The sequence below is a fragment of the Rhinolophus hipposideros genome (assembly GCF_964194185.1).
Source record: "Rhinolophus hipposideros genome assembly, chromosome: 6".
In the NCBI taxonomy this organism is placed as follows: domain Eukaryota; kingdom Metazoa; phylum Chordata; class Mammalia; order Chiroptera; family Rhinolophidae; genus Rhinolophus; species Rhinolophus hipposideros.
Genome location: NC_138052.1, coordinates 1,159,811 through 1,183,949, shown reverse-complemented (window position 1 = coordinate 1,183,949; position 24,139 = coordinate 1,159,811). Strand labels below are relative to the sequence as shown.

The following is a 24,139-nucleotide window of genomic DNA, read 5'->3' as shown; positions in this document are numbered from 1 at the left end:
CCCAGCTGACCTGAGCTGAAATTCCACGCCAGTCATTTCACACCCCAGCCCAGCCCACCTCCTTATCCGAAGAGGTGCCACCCTGTGAGTATGAGCTTAGCCCACTCCTGATGCCTGCGGGAGGCGTCCAGAGAAGCCCCCCAGCTGGAAGCCGGACACGCCAGGGCACCACCGCAGACCAGTCAGGCCCAGGGCAGCCAGACCCTCCCAACGACCAACCAAAGCTGGAAACTGAACATTTGTGTACGGACTCTCAATTTTTATATATCGGCTCAAGTTTTTACAACTTTTTCATTGGGTTGTAATAAACATTGAGGAAAACATGCACACTGCAGAGGAACTTCATAAACCTGGCTGGCAGGCCTCTGCGGATACTCCAGCATGGCTCCCCGAGGGGCTCCGGCTCATTGTCCCAGGGCCACGGCGGGTGGGGGAGGGGTGGCCCACGCGGCCGCCGCCCAGGCCCCTCCTCCGCAACCCTCTGTCCCTCCCCGGCTCTCGCCCCTAACGGGGTGCTGCCGGCCCCCACCGCCCTCCAGTCCCTCCAAATGTAGCCCGCCTGTCGGCGTTTGGAATTCAGAGCTCCCAGTGTGCCAGGTCACTGCCTCTTCTCCCGAGAAGTGGGGAAGGGCCTAGTCCACTCGCGGCCGGGACCCAGGGGAAGGAGCACCCCAGCCCAGAGGCGCCAGGCGCCGCGCGCCCCTCCCGCCCAGAAGGGCCGCCGCGCCCCGGCTCCACGTCCTCCAGCCGCTCCCACGCCTCGGCACGCGGGAAGCGGGCCCCAGCGGGTGGCACCCCGCCTCGGAGAGGCCCTCCGCGGCCAGAGACCGGCGCGCACGCCCAGCCGGGGCCTGCCGCCCAGCGCACTCTGGGGGCGGAGCCGAGGGCCGGCGCGGGCGGCGACGGTAAGAGGCGCCGCGGGGGCGGGGCGGAGGCGGGGCAGGCGGACTGCGGAGACGCGGCGGCGTGCGGGGCGGCGCAGAGCCTTCTCGGCGCCGAGCGCGGCGGGGCGGCGTGGGGGCGGGGGTGCGGGGGTGCGGGGGTGCGGGCGGGCGCCGAGCCGGAGTCGAGCCCGCATCGGGCCGGGGGGCCGGGGCGCGCGGAGAGCGGCCATGGCGCCGCTCGGGGCCAGGGCCCGATCGGCTGCGCGCAGCCCGGGCGCCGAGTAGGCAGGCCGGATCGCGGCGGAGGCAGCTGCACTCGCGCCCCCGCCCTCGCAGGCCCCGCGCCCCGCGCCGCGGCCGCCGGCGATGGTGACACATGTGGCGGCGGCGCGCCGGCGGCAGGACCATGGTTGAGCGCGCCAGCAAGTTCGTGCTGGTGGTGGCGGGCTCGGCGTGCTTCATGCTCATCCTGTACCAGTACGCGGGCCCGGGGCTGAGCCTGGGCGCGCCCGGCCGCGCGCCGCCCGACGACCTGGACCTCTTCCCGACGCCCGACCCGCACTACGAGAAGAAGTACTACTTCCCGGTGCGCGAGCTGGAGCGCTCGCTGCGCTTCGACATGAAAGGCGACGACGTGATCGTCTTCCTGCACATCCAGAAGACGGGCGGCACCACCTTCGGCCGCCACCTCGTGCAGAACGTGCGCCTCGAAGTGCCCTGCGACTGCCGGCCGGGCCAGAAGAAGTGCACCTGCTACCGGCCGAACCGCCGCGAGACCTGGCTCTTCTCCCGGTTCTCCACGGGCTGGAGCTGCGGGCTGCACGCCGACTGGACGGAGCTCACCAACTGCGTGCCCGGCGTGCTGGACCGCCGCGACCCCGCCGCGCTGCGCGCGCCCAGGTGAGGCCCGCCCGACGCGGGGCCGCGCTGCGGGACCCAGCGTGCGGCGGCTCCCGGGCCGTGCCCCTGGGCCCGTCTCCCTCCCCGCTCTCTTCTCTTGCCCTCTGGGGGCCCCCACGAGCCACGGCCCTTCGGGAGCCGCTGCGCCTGCAGGCGCCCGAAGCCCCCGGTGGCCTGCAGCGGCCGCGGTCACACCGCGCCCTGGTACTGCTCTCCTCTCTGTCCCGCGCCTCTGCCTTTCCCCACGTCCCGCCGCGCTGCGCAGTGCCCGGGCTTCCACCGGGCCGGCGCCAGCCCTAGGCCCAGGCTGGCCTTGGGTCGTCCGGTGGGCGAGTGGGTTCCTGTGCGCGCCGAGCTCGGCCGGGCTGTGCGCGTTCCTGCGCTGGGCAGACGTAGGACGCGAGTGAACAGTGGGGGGCCTCTCCCCCTGCACCTGTGGGGCCCCCAGCCCGTCAGCCTGCCTTGAGGGGCTGGGGAGGAGCTGCCAGGGGAGGGAATTGGCTCCGCCTGCCCGTGTCTGCAGGTAGAACAAAGGCCCGAGTGTGACCTGGGGCTGCGGGCGGGAGCAGGCAGTACCGTAGTGCTGCCCGCCCTCTAAGTTGGGTCAGAACCCGGTGCTATTTTCCTTTGAAAGGAACAAAAGCGGCCCAACAGCCAGGTTTGGGGAAACTGAGCTGGTCGGGGGTACCTGTGCAGCCAGACACCTTTCCTGTAGGCCCCTACTGTGCAGGTTGGGGGCACAGGGCTGCCTGGGGGGGGGCTTCTCTCCTGAGAAGCACTTTGCAGCCAGAACCCCAAGTTAGTGTGGGGGTAGTGCTGGGTTTCAGCTGGTTCGCGTTGGGATTTTTTCCTTCCTGTTGGTGTTGGTGCCCCGTGGAGCCTTCTCCCCAGGATGTCTGTTGGGAAAGGCCAGGAGTGAGATCTTGTTGCTTTTTGTTTACCTTCCGTATTTGCCTTATGACTGCATTCTCAGATGGGTGGGGTGGGGAGCTGTGTCGCCGTCCTGTTCCTGGCACTGGTTGTCCGGAAGGTGTAGGGTCTCTGGTGAGGCTGGAGGATGAAAGTGAGCATCTGGCCAGTCCTGTGCTGAGTGACATCCACGCATTGCTCTCCCTGCTCCTCCCTCCGTCCTTTTCCTGGGGTCTTTCCCAGACTGTCAGGAAATTGGGGCTCTAGAACTGGCAGGAGGTGGGGGGTGACTTCCCACTTTCCCTTGGCTGTGTTGTCTACCCCCCAACCTGCCCTCCCACCCCTCTCCTTCCCCCAACAGCTCCTAGCCTGAGAGGTGATGTTCCCCACCCCTAAAGGCCGTGCTTACAGATCTGCCCGTTCAGGGCCCATGAAGCATTGCTTCCTGCCCACTCTTGGCCTGGGGTCACAGCCACCCTTCGGCCTCTACCCCCCATGGCTCAGCCACTCTGTACTAGACTGAGCTTGGCCTGGGGCCTTGCAGCCACCACCCCCAAGCAGGACTGTGGGCTCCTGGGAATTGGGCACTGCTGAACTCAGATAGGCCCAGGTGGAGTGGGGGATGGGGACATACACTATCCTGTGTGCCAGAGGGAATTAGCGCAGCAAAGCCCCTTTAGGGAGGGTGTGCAGAATGTGGTTTGGGGGCTGCCGCGAGGCCTGAATCAAGCTTGCCCAGTGTATACGTGGCCGTGGCCCTAGTTTGCAACGAGGACACCTAAGTCCCACCTCCTAAGATTGATTATCCCTTTGGGTCAGTAGGGTGAAAGGCCCCTGGCCTCCCTTTTCTGCAGCTTGTCCATCAGAATAGGAGGCCAGCCGCCCTCACAGACAGAAGTGGGAGGGTCACGTGGAACTGACTGGCCCCCTTCCTGCCATGCCAGTGTCCCATGGTGGGGGTGGGGGGTGTATATAGCAAGAATAAGAAATGCCTGCCTGTTCAGCCAGCCGCCTTTGGCTGCATGGGCTACCAGCCCCCTCCTGCCCACCTGGAAGTTGCTGAGCTCAGCAGCAGCAGCAGGCCTGGTGGAGGAGGGGTTTCTAGGGTCCTCAGGAGGCCCTTGCTCTGCCTTCCACTCTGGGAGCTCTGTGCCAGCAGGCAGGTGACAGATTCACCTTCCAAGTCGCTCTCCTCCCCCTCCTCTCATTTCTTTCCAGGCGCTAGTTAGATGGCTTTTTTAATGAGCTTCTTTGAAAGGCCGAGGTAATCTTGGGTTTTTTATAAGCCCATCTGCACTGAGGTTTACCTGCCAGTGCTCCCCTAGTCTGTGGAGGTTGGGGTACAATTCTCCCATCTGTGTAGGCACCCAGCTCCTCTCAGGATGCTGGCAGTGCCCAGCCTCCATGGGGTGCCTGGGGTTGGTGTGCCCGGTTTCACGAGTCTCAGATGTCACCTTTGCCCTCCTTCCAGCAGGGCCAGGTCCCACTCTCCCTGTGGACCAGTGGGTGCTGCTGGGGTCTGGGCCTGGAATGAGAACCCTTTTTTTCTCTTCTCTGGTCCCAGGGCCAAGCACATTGCAGGGTTCAGACAGATGCCTTCCTGCCATGAGGGGTGCTTCTACAACCTCTCTTCCGAGCTCCCAGCTCCTGGTGCCAGCGTCTGCCTTATTTTGAGGCCTAGGAGAAGTGGGCCTTGTGCAAGAAGTGAGGGTATTCCCAGCTACACCTTTCATCCCATGGGTCAGGCTGGGTCATCTCAACTGGGCACGTGTTGAGGTGACAAGTGGAGCTGGACAGGTTTTCAGTCCCTTCCTGGAATATGGTTTAAAAGTTCTAGCAGCTCTTACTGCTTCCTGACTTGGAAAAGAAAGATAGGTGTGCGAGCGAAGCATTGGCAGATCCCTCTTTTGTCCTGTGCCCATCGAGGGTGCTGCCACACCTGCTGACATTAGCCAAGGAGCTTGTAAGGCCCCCCCAGGAAGACCTGGCCTTGAGAGGTGTGGCTGCCCAGGGGCAGCTGGCAGGTAGCTGGCTGTTGCTGCCAAGAACCACTTTGGTTAGAGTGTCTCCCGGGTCGCCTCACAGGGTTGGAATGGTGCTCCTAAGCTGCCAGAATGTTCCTCTTCTCTTTCCATCTGCCTGAAGGGGATAGAAGACACAGTCAGGGTCTTCCCTGGGTTGCCCTGGAAATGTCCCTGAAATCATTAGGCTTCATTTGGCACCAATAAGGGCATTTGGGACCTGAATGTGGCTTCTGGGCCATCTTGGGGTGCTGGGCTGACCACATCCTCCCTGTGGCATGGCCCCCCGAGCTCCTGGTGGGCTCCCAGCACCTATGATGTTGCCCTCAGAGACCGTGCGTCCTACAAGGGGCCAAGAAGCCTGGCATGATGGAGTGTGCCTTCTCGGTCCTGCATCCTCTCTCCACCATCCTGAAGTCCCCTCTGGTTGCAGAAATGTGCTTGTGCTGCACTCTGCCCGGCTTGCCCCCGTCTCCTCTCACTCCTCTGCGGTCTCTACCTCCTTCCTGCCTCTGCTCTGCTGCAGCTCCCTCCAGGAAGGTTTCCCTGGCAGTACTCTGTTGCCATAGGTCCCTGTGGCCGCTTTCCATCTTGGCATGTTCATGGCATGTTGGCACAGGCTGGGTGCCAGTGGGTACTTCCCTCATGTGGGCACCAGTGGGGATGTTCTCCTCCTGACCCACAGCCTCTCCAGGAGCTGTGCTCAGCTGGCTTTCCCTGAATAAGTCAGGTGTAGGGAGTCGGCCCTGAGTGCAGTGCTGGTCCCAGAGCACCCCGAGATCTCCTCTGTGGGCCCGACCAGTTGACGCACTTAGGTTGGAGTGGTTCTGGCACAGTTTTTTTTCTATGGCATTCAGCAATTCTCCACTTGCCTTTACAATCACTTTCTTATGTGCCGTGAAGGGATAAAACCCACATTTGCCTTCAGATGTCACCCAGAGCATGTGACTGGGACCAATGAACAGGGCCCTGCCACCTCCAGGACCTGATTGGGGTGTTCCCATGGCCTGAATCACCTGGAGAGTGCTTGGGTTAAGCCAAAAAGAATCTGAAGTCAAATGTTCAGAATTAGATTTTCATTTAAAACCAAACAAAACTTCTTTTGAGCAAATGCATGACAACTTTCGTTTTAAGCAAACTTTCAAATGGCTTACTGACAGTCATTTTAAATGGTGCTCTGGCTTGCGAAGTTGCCATGTTCTAAATCACGGGGCCTTGCTCGGCCAGGGCTGCCTGTCTTTGTAGGCACTGCCCTGGTGGGGCCTGGGGCCATGCGGAGGCCATTGGACCCTATTCTGTGGCACTCCCTCCTGTCTGGGGGCTGGTCTGCTCCTGGGTCAGAGAGGCTTCCCCTGTGGCCGCAGAAGCACCATGAATAGGGGTTTCTTTCTTGGTAGGAGGTCTGAGAGGTTTAGCAGCTGCAGTTGGGGAGTGGCAGGCGGTCGGGGGGCCTGACTTTGTTGTCCTTAAAGGGCCCTGAGTCTCTCACATCCTCTCTTTTTGTTGTTGTTGTAAAGTAATGAGTGTGATGGATACTTGGGAGGAAGGTATAAAAGAAGTCACCCTATACTCCATGCATCCTTTTCTTCTGGAATTGAAACCATAATACAAATTCTCTGTTAAGATTATTCCTTGTCATTAAAAGCACGATACTTCAGGGCCTGTAGATGACCCCGCATTGGTTTGCAGACGCTGTCTCTGACCCCGTGCAGTGCTGCAGTGGATGTCCTTTTGTGTAAATATTTGGCGTATCTCTGATTTCCTCAGAAAATTCCTAGGAGGAGAATTTGAGAGTTGAATGGTCTGAATGCTTAAATGCTCTCCATATACCTGTTAAATTACTTATCACAAAGTCTACACCCATAATGTTGCCACCTGTGGTATTTGAGTGCCCATCTCAGCAGCAGCTTCTTTGTACTGAATATTGTTGTGGGTTTAAAAAGGGTTTACTTTCTTAAATAATCAAAATGGATCTGTCTATGGTTTTTATGAAAGAATCCTGCCTGATGAGTATCCCCTTGAGTTTAGCCCATCACTTTTGTGGGTATGGCAGGGGCCATGCCCAGTCACCCCAAATGCCTGCCCATCTTGTTACAGATATGTGCATGTCACCCCTGCTCAGAGAGGGGTGCAGCTGTGCCATCTGGAGTCCGGTGAGGGGTGACTGGGCTGTGAGGGGAGCCAGGGGTCAGAGAGGGAAGGCTGTATACGGGAGGCTGGCTCTTGTTCCCTGAGTGCTCAGTAGGTATTTGGAATGGGTCTCACTTGGTTCCCCCCCACTCAAGGCAGGTGTGTGACAGTTGTCCCCATTTTCCGCACAAGAAAGTCAGGGCCCAGAAAATTTGGGGAATTTGCAGAGTCCCTCAGTCTGGAGAGCCAGGAGCTGACATTCGGCTATCTGTCTGTCCTGAAGCCTGTGTGCCCGCCCAGCCTGTGGCTGCCACCCTGCACTGTCCCCCAGCTGGGAGACTGTAAGTGAGAACAGTAGACAGCCATTAGGGCAGATAGGCCAGGCTCAGCGTGTGTGGGCTTCCGAGGCCCTGGGCAGACACGGCCAATTCCGCAGGCAGACTGTGTCGTTCAGTTTACTGGGAAACATCTGGCAGCCTTTACTGCAATAGCAGCAAGACCCTAATTAGGCCACATCCTCTTGGTTCTGGCAAGGTACCTGGTGAGGTTTGCTGATGGCGTCGGCACTACTGGCAGCTTAGACCACCGTGGCGGCAAGGCCAGTGCCGCCTCCTGCCTGCCCTGTGCAGTAGGCCGTGCTCAAGTGGTCCTGCGGACGGAGCCGCCAGCCACACCACCTGGCCCCGTCGGGAGGTTGTGTGACTCAGGCCAGGTGGGCATTCAGCTGGTCTGTGGAGAGCACGCCCAGCGGCTGGGGCTCGGCCCTCCCCTGACAGCATGTTGTCTGACTGCTTCTCCTTGAAACCACAGGGACTCTCCTCCTCCCTGAGGAGGTACCGTACCAAGGTACGGGCTGTACCTTGGCCTCCCTGGCCAGCACTCACAGGTAGGGAGACACGTTTGCAAGGTTTTCATCTCTCAAGAGTCTTGTTCTTACCTGTTCTACAACTTAGTTGGCTCTTTCTCTTCCCACTAAATTTTTGCTATTTGGGTCTTTTTTCTTTTTTTGGTGGGGGTGGGAGGTGTTACACAGAAAAAAGGTCCTAAGCTTGGTCAAGGCCACAGGGGATGACATGCTGCCCAGCCACAAAAATGGGCCGGCATGTGAGTGGTGACAGCAGGAGGTATGACCTGTAACGTCTGGGGGCGTGGAGAAGCTGCCTACACATAGGCTTTGCAGAATGAGTACAAGTGTGGACAGGAAGTGGTGCTCTGGAAACACTGTTAGGTTCCAGACGCACCCTCGGAGACATAGCCAGTCACAGGGACAGGTAGAGCAAAAAAGGGGAGTGGGCATGCGGGACAGTGAGCAGAGCAGGGCTCTACCAGGGGGGCAGGCAGAGGCCCAGGTGTTGGTGTCCAGTCTGCCCTGAGTGCAGGTCTGTCACTTTCCAGCTATGGGACTCACGGCCTAATCTGTGTCCCTCCCTGGGTGAAATGCCCCCTTCTGGTATGGCATTGTCCCAAGTCCCCAGCTTCCAGGGCCTGTTGTTTTGGAAGAGTGTGGCATGCACATCCCTCCACCCCAGAGAGAGTTAAAATGCTGATTGCAGACTGCCTGACCTGGGTGGACACTTTTAGAGGACATCAGGATAAGCTGAGCAGGCAGGAAAGGAGACTGTCCGGCAGCTGGAGCCCACACACATCCTGCCCAGCCCTGGCTTGGGCCTGGGCCCTGTTTTCCTTGATGGAAGGACAGAAACCAGCCAGGGCAGCCTTTCCCTCCCACTGCCACCAGCTGCCTGTGACCAGGCTCCTAGCCAGCTGAGAATGCGCAGCGCCCCCACACCGCCACCCTGCAGTGCTGCCTGCTTGCACCCCTTTCCAGGCAGTCTCCAGGGTGGCTGGACTGCTTGGGGCTCCAGCTTACCAAGGGCTACCTGCAGGGACTGTCACCCCAAGTCCCGCAAGGCCACCACAGGGCTCTTGGGCCCTCTCTGAGGCTCCAGAGGAGGGCTGAGGCGTGTGGGGATTCAGCCCCTCAGCTCCTTCCGGGCAGCCAGGCAGCAGTTCTGGGCTTCAGCGGGCCCAGCGGGAAACCGGAGGAGGAAGGCAGAGGCCCCTGGGCAGCGTCTCTTACCTTGTGTCTGGAGCCAGGGTTCCCATGGGCACAGGGCAGCCGTCTGTCTGAGCCCCAGTTCCCATCTCTGAAATGGTGGTGTTTGTCGTCTCGTTCTGTAGAGGAGCCAGTGTGACCTGTTACCTCCTGTGACCTCAAGGTCCCTCCAGCCTCACCTTGTTGTGTGCATGTCTCGTCGGAGCTGTGGCCACTCATAACCCCTTAGAATTCTACAGTCCAGAGGTGGAGCACAGGCCTCGCTGCCCAGGAGTGGGGCTTTGCTTCCCGCAGCTCTGTGGGAGGCTGGCCGTGGTGGCAGGGGCTGGGGCGCTTGGTGAGAGGCAGGCAGCTCTCAGATGTCTGAGCGTGGCCTGTCTGAGGGCCACGTGTGAGCAGCGCTGCTGTCCTGTTTTTTTACATGGTGAACGGGCGTCAGAGCAAATCAGTAGTCGTCTGGGAGGACAGTGAAGAGATGAAAACTCCACCATTAATTATTTATAAACCTATGGAGTTGAAGGGGGTCAGTGTCTGTGCAGACCCAGCTGCATTGGTCACAGCAGGAGCTGGGGACCCAGGTACCTCGGGAAAGCACCCGTTCCTGCAGCCCTGGCCTGGCTGCACACCTCGGTGTGCTTCGAGCTCCCTCAGCCTCGTGTTCCTTCCCTGCCTTGTGGAGTGCTGGGAGGACGGGACGACACACTTGGCTCCTGAAATGTGTGTCCGCCCTCCACAGTAATTCAGGACAGAGGTGGTCCATGGGCAGCCCAAGCAAGGAAGCCAGCTAGAAGAAAATAGGCCGCAACAGATGGGAGCGCAAGAGCAGGAAACCCATGACCATAGCCGGGGGAGGAGGGGGCCATAGAGCAAGTGTGGGTGCGCAGGTGTACAGCCGGACCAACGGGTCAGATCCCAGTTCTGCCACTCACAAGCTCTGACTGCTGTGCGTCGGTTTCCCACCTGTGAAGTGGGCGTACTGACAGTGCCTGCCTCATAGAATGCTACTTGGAATTGTGCCTGGTGCTGGGGACTCTTTTTTACACGAGGCTGCAATGCATTTCCTCTCTCTGGGGACAGGGCAGGACCCTTCAGAGCCAGCGAGGAGTTTGGCTCCTGACCCTACTCTGGATTGGTCAGCTCCGGGGCCAGCAGGGCACTTCCTTTACGGCAGCTGACGACCAGGCAGCTAGGGCGCCGTTGTCTGGGACATGCACCAAGCATCGCTGGCTTGCCTACATGACGACCTGGGCTGTGCCGTGCTTCAGCTGGGGGGGTCTGCCCACCCCCACAGCTGTGGCACTGGGACCAGCCTGTTCCTTCGTCTCCGTGCCCACTGAGCAAAAGGGCTTTGCTGTGTTTGCCCCCGGGATTCCCGGCAGACCCCCCCTCCCCCTGGCCGACAGCCCAGATGAAAGGAGCACAGTAACCAGCGCCTGCGGGGATGTCCAGTTGGTCCTGCTGTCTATGGCCTGTGTCAGCAGCAGCTGTCCCTCTGAGAACGCAACCAGGAAGAGCTCAGTGGCGAGGGTAGGAAGAGGTGAAAAGTGGGTGACCTCGACTAGGCACAGAGAGGCTAGCTTTGCAGAAACCTCGGGGTGTGCCCGGGCTGCTGTCGTCACCCACCCACAAGCGTGTGAGGGGGCGGGCTCGTGTTTTCACTTGGTGTTTGCCATGACCTCTTTGGCCTGTACTTCTGTCCCTACTGCAGGCTCAGCGCTCCAGCACGGCACAGGAAGCCTGCTATGGCCTCCCCTTTGCCCACCCCCATCACCTCTATCTGCACTGTGCATTTTTCATGCACCCTTTTATGCTCTCATGGCAGATATGTATCCCATAAACAGTGCACAGCACTGTTTAGGTGTTACGAACTTTCTAGAACTTGCGTCAGAATGTACTTGACCTTCTGCAACTTGCTTTCTTCACTTGGCCTTGTTGAGAATTATCCCTATTGGTCCATGACATGAATATTTAATTCATTGACTGCTAGATTTAACATCAAGTTTGTCTAGACACATCTCTTGTTTCCCTATGCTTTGTTCTGAGAGCACATGGGAGGAGTATTTCACAGACGGGTGATGGGGACGGGCTTGCCCCCTTCCTCTCGTCCCCATCGTGGGCAGGAGGGTGGGTGGTCTGTCCCAAGCCCTACTGGACAGGACCAGAACATTCCAGACTGCCTCCGACCCCCACACTCTGTCCTGCGGTTCCCCACCACTTGGCGTGTCAGACATTGCCAGTAGCCGTGGTCTTAGCACATTTTTCCTACGATGGCTGAGACGGGCATCCTATTGTGTGGTTACTGGCCTCTGCAGTCTCCTCCCGCTTCTTAGTTTTGGTGTCTCTGTGCTGCTTTCTCCCCTGAGGGGTAGTTTGTCCCCTTATGTGTCCTACGACGAAGTTCTGCGGGGAATGTACATACCAGGCTCCTCACGGCTGTCCTCCCGCACTGCATGTGACCTGGGCGTTTGCTTTACCAGCACCTGCACCCTAGGGACTGGGGACCAGCACGCCCATCTCCCAGCCAACAGCACCAAGTGCGCATGCAGCAGAAGGAGGGGAGTGGACCTGCTGACCTCTGAACCCTTCTGGGACCCCCTGTGGGGGCTCAGCCAGAAGCCCAGGAGGCTGAGTGGGTAGACAGATGGCCACTAAAGCCAGCCATCCTCCCTGCAACAGGGACGTCCCCAGGGCCGTCCTATGAAGTCCTCAGCAGCTCTCGGGTTTGCAGGAGCTGAGCCCAGAGGCCAGATGAGTGGGTGGGCCTTCTGTCTGGCATCTCACGCCCTCTGCCCCTAGTTTGTTGGGGTTTCTGTGAGGTTGGGTTGGAAGAAAGGATCCCGCAGCCACAACCAGAGCCTGGGGCCCACTGCTTGGAAGTCACAGGACCCTCCTGCCCTCCGACGGAAATCTGGGTGGGGCTGCCTGCGTCCCTTTGCCTCCTGCCTGGTGCCCTGTACCCTGTCTCCTCAGCCACACCCCAGGGCTGCCCCTGTGTGGCACTCTGTAGACGGAGCTTCCTGCCTCCTTCCGGAGAGGGGCATGAGGGCAGGGCTCCCTCACTGTTCCGTCAACCTTGGCATGCACCCCGCCAGCCCTGCTTGACCCCAAACCCGTATCTGCGGCGCTTGCTCCTAGCCCACTTCTCTCACTGGCCTGGGAGTGGTGGCCCCTAAGTCACCATCCATGGAGAAGTAGACAGCTCTGCCACCACAGGACTTACAGGGTCCCAGAGACAACCGTGGGCACGTCTGTGGCCCAACGAGGGCCATGAGCAGCACCCCCCTGAGTTAGGAGTTTTAAAGGCTCACGGGTAAATATTTACCTCTTTGGAGCCGCCCTGTCCTGGGGAACTAAGGACCTGCCAGCACTGAGCTTTCTCATTTGTGTCACTGCAGCAAGAGGCAGGCAGTGAAGTCAGGGTATAACGTGTAGCACTGCATTTTCTCTGCAATCCTGCATCATGTTCTTGTCAGAGAAAACTTTGCAACAGCAAGAAGTCCTCCAGCCAGACCACAGCTCATGGAATGGGGATCTTGGGGAAGGTGCTGTCTGTGAGGTGCACTGCTATTCCCCTAGGCACCCCACGTACAGGGCGTGTATTATACTTGGGGGCTGGGGCACACTCTGCACTCACTCAGTGCCAGGCCTTCCTCATTCTTGCCTCACTGTTAGGTGTCCCACAGTATGGATGAGGAAAGAGCCAAAATAACCAGCTACCCAACATCACAGGTGGCAGAGCTGTGGCCCCAGGGTGACAAGGAGTAGGAGAAGTCCCCAACTAGGAGCGAGTGCCAGGCACCAACTGGCCACACTGCCTGCCTGTGCTGGAGGTTAGCATGACAACTTCAAGGATGGGCTTTTCCAGGAGCCCAAGATGGTGCAGGGGTTCTGGGGGGAGGCCGCTGAGTGACTGTCCGGTCACTCTCCTTGAGGCCCAGCCTAATGGGCCTCAAGTGGCTGGCTGCCTGCTGGAAGCAGCCAAGTCTTTAGGTCTGATGTGTAGCTTCCCGGAGAGGCAGAGCAGGTGGTCTCCTGCGGGGGAGGAAGTCGTCTGGTGTCACCTGTAAGGAGAGGGAACAAGTGGGCCATGGCATGAGAGCACAGTTCCTACGCTCTCTGGAGAACGAAGGCCTCTCCTCTGCAGCCTCAGACCCTTCCCACAGCCCTCCTTCCCGCCCAGCCCATGGCAGCGCCCCAGGGCCCCCATCCTGCAGAGGACAGACCTCAGCTCCAGGTACAGCCCCCTCCTTCTCTCCTCTGCTCCCTGATGGCAGGCAGGTGGCTGGGCAGGCAGATGTAGGCAGTTTGTTTTGCTCACGTCAGTTCAGACAGAAGGCTGCTTTCTGGCGTACCGTCTGAACCCCGTGAAAGCTCGGGGCCTAATGAGTCCTGCTTTAAAACCATCAGGAATAGGCACTCATGAAGCCCAGCCCTGTAGGAGAGGAGGTTTTTTTCTTTTCTTTCCTGGATGCTGGGCTGGCGCTGTGCCCAAGTAGAAGTGGGAAAACACCCACTTCAGCCAAGCAGGTGAAAGGGGGGTGATGGGATTGGTGTGGAGTGTCCCAGAGCAGGAAAAGACCCTGTCCTCAGGCTGCTGGGTCAAAAGGGTCCCTGCGGACTTCAGGCAGCTGGCTCAGGGGCACAGACTGCACTGCAGGCCAGCTGAGTCCGAGTGTGAGTGCTCCCGGCCCTGCCGTTCTGACGTCCTTCTGACTTGTTCTATGCGTGGCCCCTCCTGCCTCACCAAGCCCTGACCTGGCCTTTCAGGTGCACAGAAGATGAGAAGCAGAGGCCAGCGGCCAGTGCCTTGGGCCCCTTCACACACCACAGCACCTGTCTGTGGGCCAGCACTTGCCACGAGGCCCTCTCTGGGCAGCAGAGCAGATTTGAGTTTTCAGGGGCTTCCCACAGACCAAGGAAGCCCCCTGCTGGGGGGTGGGCCCCTCCTGTGGCGTCCAGCACAACGCGGGCAGTGAGGGTACGAGAAGGGGCGGCTTTGGGTTAAGTTTTAAGAAAGAAACATACAGAGACTTAATGCGGTTAAATCTCAGAAGGCCAGAGGTCTCACAGTCATGAAAGACTGGAGCCCAGAATAAAGCCGACTGGAGGTTTTTATTGATAAGTATACAAGGGAGTAGCAGTGTTTTTGACAGGGTCTGTGATACTCATTATTGGGTTGTTTATAGAAACAACCCAAACCAATTATGTTGATCTTTAAACAGCCGAAGCAGAAAGTCCTTGAGGTGAGGTCTGCAACTCTTTTAAGGGACATATATCACATGTTGAAATTGTTTCACAGAGCTGAGCAGAGAGCTTAATCTTATCACTCTTGAGACTTTTCTCCCAATTAGGTGAGAGGGAAAAGTCAGAGCCAGCAGCTGCTTTTCCCAGGCAGGGGGAAAGGGAGACAAGGCTCCTTCCCAGATCTTTCTAAGGCAGCTCATGGGGGTCTTCATGGGGCTCTGCCTGGCTTGAGTTGTCCCCCCCCACCCCGTGGGGAATCTTACTCGTCATTGGCTGCAAACCTTCTGTTGGAGACTAAATAGAGAGAAATAGACAGTCCCAGAGATGCACAGTCTCACAGACTCTTCTTTCCTTAAGGAAAGACACGGGGGACAGTCTGCGAGGCTGCTGTGTGACAGCACCCTTCCATGCCTCAGCCACCCTCATCCTCTGCACTGCTCCCCAACCCCCACCCCTGCCATCTGGTCACTGTGTCCCTCCACTGGCCAGGCCAGAGGCAGCCTGAGGTGGTGCCAGGTGTCGGGTGGGGTAGTGCACAGGCCGCACAGTGTGCCTCAGGTGGGGGGACAGGGCTGGGTGGTGTTGCAGCCCAGCCAGCTCCTGCTGGACAGTCAACCATCCCATGAGCTGTTGCAGGTCATTTCCAGAGGAAATGCTCTCCAGGGGGTCAGTGGTTACCCTAGAGTCCGGGGGAGTCGGCCTGCAGCTGTGTGTGCGCACTGGTCACTGGCCTCGCTGGCCTGCCCAGCTCGGAGCCCTGGCTGAGCCATGCAGTCAGCTGGCAGAGGAGCCCGACCTGCAGGCCAGCTAGTGGCTATTGCATGCTGAGCCAATAGGAAGCCAGCCTCCACCAGCCTGGGCTCTGTCATGGAGCCTTCTGCATTGTCTTGTTTAGCAGGTTTTCACTGAGCTTTCAGTCTAGCAGTCCTGAGAGGGACACTGACATAGGATCCAGCCTGCCCTCCCTGCCAGGACTCCCCAGGTCTGGGAGGGCCTGGGGATCTTTGGCACCTCCCTTAGGTTGTGCTGGTGGACCCCTTGAGCTTACAGGGCTAATCGGAGGGCCCTAGCACCCTCTGGTGGCATCTCTGCTGCCCATCTTCCAAGCCAGATGCTGGTCTTCTCCACGTGACATCATGCACATCTTGCTCTCTTCTCGCCCTGCTCACTTGGCTGCCTCTGCTGTGACTCATCCTTGGGCCTGGGCACAGGCTGTGAAGGGGTCTCCACTGCTCCTGTTACAGGTGGGAGAACGGGCACAGAGAGGTCAGGGACTTGCCAAAGGTCACATGGCTGAGGCAGCAGACGCGGGACTTGAACCCAAGCATTCTGGAGTCCTGTCTGGCCCTGTCCACTCCCCTGGCTGCAGCCACTTGGCAGCTGTTGTTCTGGAGCCATGTTCATAGAGAGGGTCATGTGCAGGACGGGCCCCTGTCCTGCCCCAAAAAGTAGTGACTGACTGAGAGAAGGTGGTCGCAGGAACACAGCCAACATCCTGGGCCGGGCCAGGGTCACCCAGAGGCAGCTCCGTCTGTCCCACATGTGGCAAAGAGGAAACTCAGGGCCATGGAAATTTACTGCTAGACCTGAACATTACTTTTTCAATATCTTCAGTTCTTCCTCTAACAGTAATAACTGCCGTAGCTCAGTAGCCAGCCAGGGAATCTGGGGCCCGAGACTGGACCCCCAGCCATCCTTGCTGCACCTCTCTCAGGCCTCTGAAGCCCGTGACGCCAGCTGAGAGTTCAGGGCCTGTGGTCACACTGCACAGCGAGCAGTCAGGGAGGCCAGGCCATCGGTGCTCCTGATCCCCACCTGGTTTCCAGGCGTGCCCCGTGTTCTGAGGGCCAGGACTAGCTCTTGCTGAGGCAGGAATGCGTTCTAGTGGGGACTTGACTCTGGCCTGCCTCTGCCCTCTGGCCGAGGGCATCTCCAAGTGGTTTTGGCAGTGGAGGCATGCTGTCCCCAACTGCTTATCGGCCCCAGCCATGTGGGCTGGCGGAGAAACAGGCCATTTGGGCTAGCCAAGCCCTGAGGACAAACTCAGCCATGGTTTCCCAGGTACCAGGGATCCCGTGGGGGCCGGGCTCCAGCAGGCAGAGCCACAGGCCTCGAACCTGCACACTCATGTCCCTTAAGTTGGGACAAGCACCTCTGCCTCCACCCTGTGCACAGGTTATGCACGTGTCTGATAACCTCTGGGTCTCTGCTGGCTCCCAGCCCCCTCCTACTCCTCGCGGCTATGCACACAACCCAGGAGAAGAGGTGATAGGCACTGATGCTGGGGGCGGGTCCACGGTCCGTCTGGGGCCAGCCACGTGGCACACACCCTTATTTAGTGTGTGATCTGTGCTCCCTGTCTCCACCAACCACAGGCTGTCGTCTGCCTCACAGAGCAGCGGCCTCAGGGCATGACTGGACCTATGTGGGCCTCGGCACATCGGCCCCTCCTCCCAGAGGGTAAGGGGCTGGGGCTCCCAGGGCTGACCGACACAGGCTGCACAAGACCCCCCACCTCCAGTCATAGAGCCTCCCCCCCCCCCCCCCCCCCCCCGCTTCTTCCCTTACTCCCTCCCAGCAGCGTGCAGTGACTCAGAAATATCCTGGAACAAGAATTCCTTTTTTTCTTACAAGCGGTTGGCACTTTGGGACATTTCCTCCCTTTTGAAATTCTTTCCCACAAACCCCCTTTAAGAGCTGAGCAATTTTCCATTCTATGGCTAGGCCATCGCTCTGTCCCTGCCCCCTCAGGACCGGCCAGGGTATGAGGGAAGTGTGTTTTCATGGGAGATTTTCTGTCACTGCAAAAGCAGGGAAGGGGCAGCCTGGAGCCAACCCGTTGCCCCTTGGGTCCCCTGCCCACACAGAGTGGGAGTGCCGCTGCTGGGCTTTGGGGGAGGCTACACAGGGCTGAGAGACCAGACTCCTCAGGCAGCTGGACCTCGGGCGCTCCCTCCCCTTCTGTCCTCCCAGGAGAAGGGGCCTGGCTGATGACAGTGACAGCAGTCCTCGGGTCCTAAGTAGGCATAGCAGTGGGTATGCTGGGTGCTCCCTATGTGTGCCATCATGGCTACCCTCACTACACCCGAGACGTGGTGGCAGGGCTCCCACAGGAAGGAAGGACCTGAGCATGGACAGGCTCGGGGGCTGTGCTGCTGTGGACAGCAAAGCTAGTTCTGCACTTGCCACCTCTGGCTCATCCTTGGGATGGCCTCACAGTGACTGGGGCACCTGGCACTGAGGGCCCCAGGTGGCCTGGGAGTACGCGTGCGGCTGTGGAGTATGTGTGTCCTTCCCCAGTTGTTTTTCAGGCTTGCCTGAAGAGATTAGTTACAGATGCCCTACTGACAGTGGGGTTCAGAGGCTCAGCTGCCCCTCCTTCCCACGGGGAGAGATCTTGGGGACAGGCCTGGGGGAGCGGCTGGAGACCTCTAGCAACACCCCCATGAACACAGCACCTCCCCCATGACACCCCCCCCCCGGTAGATACACACACACACACACACACACACACACACACACACGGCCCCCCAGGTAGATACAACTGTCAACTGAAGTTTGTTGCCACCAATTTCAACATCAACAGGAGTCCCCAATTTGCGGTGCAGTGAAGGGAGAGACTTACGCAGTAAACAAGTCAATTGTGAGGCAGCTCAGGCACGAGGGCTCAGCCATGCAAGTATTACAGCTCTGGTGCTCACAGCTCAAGGCCAGGAAATGCCCCACAGGTTGAGAGGGGTGCCTGTCTTATATAGAGAAAGTTCCTACCCCCTGGTTTTTGATGGTCCATTTTCATGCAGATAAGGAATCCATATCTGCACGATTTGATTGGCCCAAATAACACTGTTGTGATTGGTCAGCAAAGATGCAAATGTGAGAGTATATGAGGTCGGACAGTTAAGTTCGCGAACTCATCCTAGAAAAAGTGCTGCATACCTCATTGCTGAATATCACTACAGTCACCTTTGAAGTCCTCCCCTTGGGAAGCTATGTACCGATGCCAGTGCCTAGTCCACCCTTCAAATCAATTTTGGAACTCTTTTTCTGGAATGGCCATCAGAGCTGTTGTCGTATTACCCTTGATGTCCTGAATGTCATCAAAATGTCTATCTTTCAATATTTCCTTTATCTTTGGGTAAAGAAAGAAGTCACTGGAGGCCAGATCAGGTGAGTAGGGAGGGTGTTCCAATACAGTTATGTGTTTACTGGCTAAAAACTCCCTCACAGACAGTGCTGTGTGAGCTGGTGCAGTGTTGTGATGCAAGAGCCATGAATTGTTGGCGAAAAGTTTAGGTTGTTTTTGTCTAACTTTATCACGGAGCCTTTCCAGAACTTCCAAGTAGTAAACTTGGTTAAGTGTTTGTCCAGTTGGTACAAATTCATAATGAATAAATCCCTCTGATATCAAAAAAGATTAGCAACATCATTTTAATTCTTGGTTTGGATTGACAGAACTTTTCTGGTCATGAAGAATTGGCTGAATTCCATTGTGCACTTTAACACTTTGTTTCAGGGTCGTATTGATACACCCATGTTTCATCACCAGTGATAACATGGCCCAAAACATCGTCTTGCCTCTCCAAAAGGTCTTGGCAAACTTCGACTCTCCTTTGCTTTTGTTCATTGGTGAGCTCCTTCAGGATCTTTTTTTTTATTATTATTGGGGAACAGTGTGCTTCTCCAGGGCCCATCAGCTCCAGGTCATTGTCCTTCAATCTAGTTGCAGAGGGCGCCGCTCAGCTCCAGTTGCTGTTTTTCAATCTTTAGTTGCAGGAGGCACAGTCCACCATCCCATGTGGGAATTGAACTGGCAACCTTGTTGTTGAGAGCTCATGCTCTAACCAACTGAGCCATCCCGGCGCCCCTCTGGCAGCTCAGCGGCAGCTCGTTGTCTTCAGTCTAGTTGTGGAGAGCGCAGTTCACTGATCCATGTGGGAATCGAACTAGCAACCATGTTGTTCAGAGCTAACCAACTGAGCCGTCTGGCCGCCCCTAGGACCATTTTTGCACACACCTTTCTCATGCCAAGATTTTCAGTTAAGATTGCCCTAATTGTTTCTCTATCAATGTTTACTTGGTCTGCTATGCTTCTCATAGGTAGCCAATGATTTTCACACACAGTTCAACGAATTTTTCAATGTTTTCATCAGTTCTGCTCGTTACTGGCTGCAGTGACCTCTCCTCATCAGTGATGCGTTCTCTCTCCTCAGAAAAACATTTAATCCATTTGTACACTGCCACTTTCTTCATGGCATTATCCCCATAAATTTGGACTAACATGTTCCTGATTTTACTTCCACTCTTGCCAAGTTTAACAAGAAATTTAATGTTTGTTCGTTGCTCTGATTCAAGCTCAGACATTCTCACAATGGCACACAAAAACACGAAACAATAATGAATGCCACTCAGCAAGACACCACCACACAGCGACAGGAACAGAGCTGTGAGACACTGATATACCAAGGTTATGAAGCCTTGCCAGGCTGTTTGTACAGTGCTGCCAGTGGAAGTGCACACGGTGGGGAATCTGGCAAGACCAGGTTCAGACTCAGTGGGCCCAGGCGGGGGCCCAGGACTGCACTTTGTGGAGGTGGGGGCAGGACAGAGGAATGTCAGGTCCTTGCCTTCAGGAGGCACAGAGCTCACGCCTACCTGCTTGCAACTCATGGTGTTTTTGTCCCTGCACTGGTGTCATTGCACAGCCCCAGATGGGCCCAGGCCCCGCCCCCAGTGATTTCCTCATGGCCAGTTCAGCGTCTGCTTGGTTCATGGTCTGAGGCCGACTGTGGGGCCAACTGGGCCCTGTGGTGGCCACAGATGCCTGCTCGTGGCACTGGCCTCCTGCAGCTCCCCGCCACCTCTAAGGGTGGGTGTGAATCCCTCAGCCCCCTGGGTAGTCAGGAAGCACTGTCTTTGTGCTCAGCGGTGTGACCTGCCCTGCTTTGCCCCTGGCCTAAGGCTGTGCACGCATGGGCACCCTGTGCTGGGCAATGCAGACGTCCTCTGCCTGTTTGTCCCTGAGGACCCCAAGCAGGCCACTGTGCAGGGGGTTGGGAGGGAGGCTGGGAGTGCGTGTCAAGCTCTCAAGGTCTCCGAGGCCCTGGATTTATGAGGGGTCCCTGCAAAGGATCATTTGTGGGTGGCGCTGTCCTTTCCTGGGTCTAGGGCTGTAACAGACATAGCGCTCCTCCCTTCGGTGCAGGGCTCCGCCCTCCAGGCAGAGTGTTCATCACCCAGGTGTCGCCACTGCAGGCCTGTAGCCTTCACATCCGTTTCCTGCTTCCCACATCCCCTGACTCGGGGATGGTGCAGGGGCCATGGCGTCCCAGGCCATCAGTAGCAGAGGCCTTTCTCGGCTGGCAGGAAGGGCCTTGGCAGTGCCCTGCAGGGCTGGATGCCACAGCCCTGGCTCATCCTCCAGACAATCTGGGCCACGTTTTTATTCCCCCTTGTGAGGTGTGTGTGTGTGTCCAATCTGAGACCTCCTGCGGCCTGGCAAGCTTGCTGGGCAGTGCACCTTCCCTCCCTTGTGGACACCCCCCCACTGCAGAGCCCCAGGCAGGACTGGCTGTGGAGCACCGGAGCTGGAGCTTGTAGGCACCAGGAGGACGTGTAGTGGGGCCTCCGGGGCGCCCGCCAGGCCACATTGTCTCATTCCCCATCTTGCAGTGCCTTCCCCATCCACACCCAGGCCTACCCTGCTTCGCGCCCGAGCTGTACACTGTGAGGCTGTGGACTCAGCAAGCAGGGATGGTCCTTCCCCAGCTCCCTTGGGGCCTGTAGTCATCTGCTGCTGCTACTTCACCCTGGACATTCCCCGCCTTTCTGGGGGTTGGAGGAGCGTGGACGTTTCCTGGACATCCTCCCGCTCTGTGTGCTACCACCACTGACTGCTTTTGCTCCTGGTTCCATGGAGCAGACAGCGTGCTCCTTGGTCAGTCTCGCTCCAAGCCTCTCTGAGCTCCCCAGCAGGCCGGGCCATGACACTTGGGCAGACAGACGCGTCCATTGGGAGGCTTGACGTGACTGACTGGGGGAGGGTATAATGGGGCCCGCTGTCTGGCGCGGCAATCCTGTGCTGCAGCCGCGGCCTTGCCTGCAGATGCCCCGAGCATTTGGCGCTCCGCGGTCAGACCCCGTGGTGCTCCAGGCCCGGCCTACAGCCCTCCTTCCCCGCGGTGGCTGCACACTGGCTCTGCACCCCATCTCTGAGCCAGGGAGGGCGGCCTGTCCGTGCTGGGGCGAGTGCTCACAGAGGAGGAGCATGGCTGACCCGCAGTGTGGGTGTGGCACACAGAGACCCAGCCGCACCTCCGGTCCCTCAAGCTGACCTTCTCAGAAGCCCCCATCTCAGGAGCCCTCCCATGTGACTCAGGCCCTCTTTTCCATCCGGATCCTGTCACCTGACGGCACCCCACCTGCCCCCTGAGCCTGCCTCCACCCCGTGCCTGGTGAGTCACTGCCCCCCTCCTCACACCCTGGACGACAGAACTCAGCACCCCAAATCTGGGGCCCTGCTCACTTCCTCAGATGCTGCTGCCTCTTCCTAAGGGCACCACTGTCCCCATCCGAGTGTCAGCCTCTGTCCCCTAGTGCTCGACCCAGGCCTCTGCAGGGCGCCCACAGCCAGGAGGGCTCTGTCTCCACTGCGCCACCCCCCCATCACACAGGTGTCTCCCCACCCCGTGCCAGCGGTTCCCCGTTACACCGTCAGTGTCCACCCAGGGCAGGTTGCTAGACCCAAGCCCTCCGTCATCCTACCCGGTCGCCCCCCTATCCCCAGGGCTTGGAAAGCCCCGCAGATGGGCACTTGCTGCCTGCTCCTCCTGGGAGGCAGGTTCTTGAGCTCCTAGCACAGAGCACACTTTCCCTTGTAGTACAAGGCTCGAGCTGGGTCGTCCAGGCTGGTATGGGGCTGGGCTCACCGCTGCTGCTGCTGCTGCATGTGGGGTGGGTATCGCTCTAATGTCTGGCCTGAGTGCATGCTGGAGAGATGTACCAGGAACCTCCACCCCACCTACCACCTCAGGAGCCTGTCCGACCCAGTGTTCTGCCAGGCTCAGACTCCACAGAAGGACAGGCAGGGCAGCTGTGGACAGTCCCTCTCAGGTCCCACCCCTTTCATCAAAGCTGGGCTTGGGGACTGCTCAGTCCACTCCACTGGCCTCCTGCCCCTGCTTTCCCTGCCCACTCAGCGTCCCCAGCCAGCTCCCTCTTCTCCAGACAACTCTGGGCTCCTTGCTGTCCTGCAGGGGCCTTCTGAGTCAGACCCCTCAACTGCAGCGAACTCAGAATCAGGGAAGTGTGCATTGGAAGGATCCTAAGCAGTGAGAGTTAGACGGAGGAAAGGTAGCAGTGTGTGTGCGCGCGCGTGCTCAGGAAAACACCTGTGGGCCCCTGGCAAAACCACGTGATGTGTGAGCAGACTGCAGGACCCTGTGCACTCCGGGCCTGGGCAGAGCTGTTAGCACCGTGCTGGCTGGGCTCTTCCTCCTCTAGGTCTGTCCAGAACCCACCCTCAGGACCCTGCTTGCTGCCTGTTCTCAGCACACCCATACCTCCCACAGACAGACAAGGGGCCAGCTGATGGGAGGCAGCCAGGGCTGGGCCACGGAGCAAGGAAACAGGCTTGAAGATGCCCTGGCCCCACATCTTGCCTCCATGGGTGCCCTCCAGGTCCACCTTGCTCCAGGAAGGGCTCAGCCTCTGGAGACCCAGGGTCATACAGCTCCCACAGAGGCACCTGCTGAGCTCACCCGGCACCCCGAGAGGCTGGCACAGGAGGATGTGGCTGAGGGAGGCAGCGCTTCCTGCTGCTCTGGTGGCGTGGCTGCTTCAAACCTCCCGAAGCTCGCCGTCTGAGAGCAGCCTGTACCCTTAACTGTGTGGCATGCTCGGACCCCCCCACCAGGGCACAGGATGTGCGAAGCAGTTCCCTCCCTTGGCCAAGGTTCGAAGGGCAAAGCCCCCAACCAGCGCCTGCACACAGGTGCTCAGCACAGGTGAGGTAAACAGGCTCCTTGTCGAGATTGGAGACCCTTGGTACAATGCAGGTTCGTAGCAGGGAAAGTGGGCGTCTTTGCCCTGTTCTTAGAGCCAATGCATCTGACTCTTCCTTGTATGGACCGTGTTTGTTCTAAGGTATTTTGGATACTTTTATCAGGTTAAGGGAACCCTGTGGGGACAGAGCCCCAGAAAGCAGTTTCCAGGCTCTTGGCCTCACATGGAAAGGTGCTGGCTCGGGTAGTAAATGGCCATCAACTGTGATTGGATGGCCATCGGCTGTGGCTAGTTGGCCGTCAGCTGTAGCCGGTTAGCCAATTGGCCACTAATATAACTGCTGTGGCTACGCTAGCAGAAAAGTGGGGGCTAGCAAGAAGATGGGGGCTGAGCCAGCAAGCGCGGATTGCAGTTAGGATGGCAGGTTGCGGACAGTGGATCCAGCCTCCAGGGTGACTGTAGTGCCGCCAGCGAGAATATAGTAGTACCCCCTGTCTATGGCTCTGTGGGTGTTCCTTTTAGGCCTCACCATGTCCTGCGTTCTTATGTGGGGAGCGGGAGCTGAGACCCCGCCTGCCGCCCTGCATGACAAACCCTCTCCTTTCCCTGCTTTACTGAGAGTTTTTATCGTGACTAGGTACAATAGTACCTTGGTTTACAAATGCTGTAAACCTGGAAGTAAATGCTTTGGTTTTTGAACATGACTCAGAAGTTGAACATGTCACACGGCTTCCACTGAGTGCGAGGTCCTGAGGCCTAGCTGTCGGCTGTTTTCGAACGTTTCAGAGCTCATGGATTATGTTCGAAAACCAAGGTACCACTGTATTTCACTCCAGCAAATGCTTCTTACACACCTGCTGAGATCTGTATTTGTTGGAGTGATAAATCACCTGTCTGGATTTTCTCCCACTAAATCATCCTTGCGTACAGGGGGTAGCCTGACGTGGTCACAGTGTCATATCTTTTATAGACTCTACTGGATTTGATTTGATAAG

The 24,139-nt window shown here is 58.2% G+C and overlaps 1 protein-coding gene across 1 annotated transcript in view; it reads left to right on the top strand.

The window, feature by feature from the left end:
* The first annotated feature begins 1,005 nt into the window (after positions 1 to 1,005).
* HS6ST1 (heparan sulfate 6-O-sulfotransferase 1) overlaps positions 1,006 to 24,139 on the top strand; it is a 49,125-nt gene continuing 25,991 nt past the window's right edge. The window contains exon 1 of the mRNA XM_081052648.1: positions 1,006 to 1,784. Within this exon, the coding sequence (XP_080908774.1) occupies positions 1,261 to 1,784 (524 nt within the window). The 5' untranslated portion in view covers positions 1,006 to 1,260. The remainder of the gene's footprint in view (positions 1,785 to 24,139) is intronic.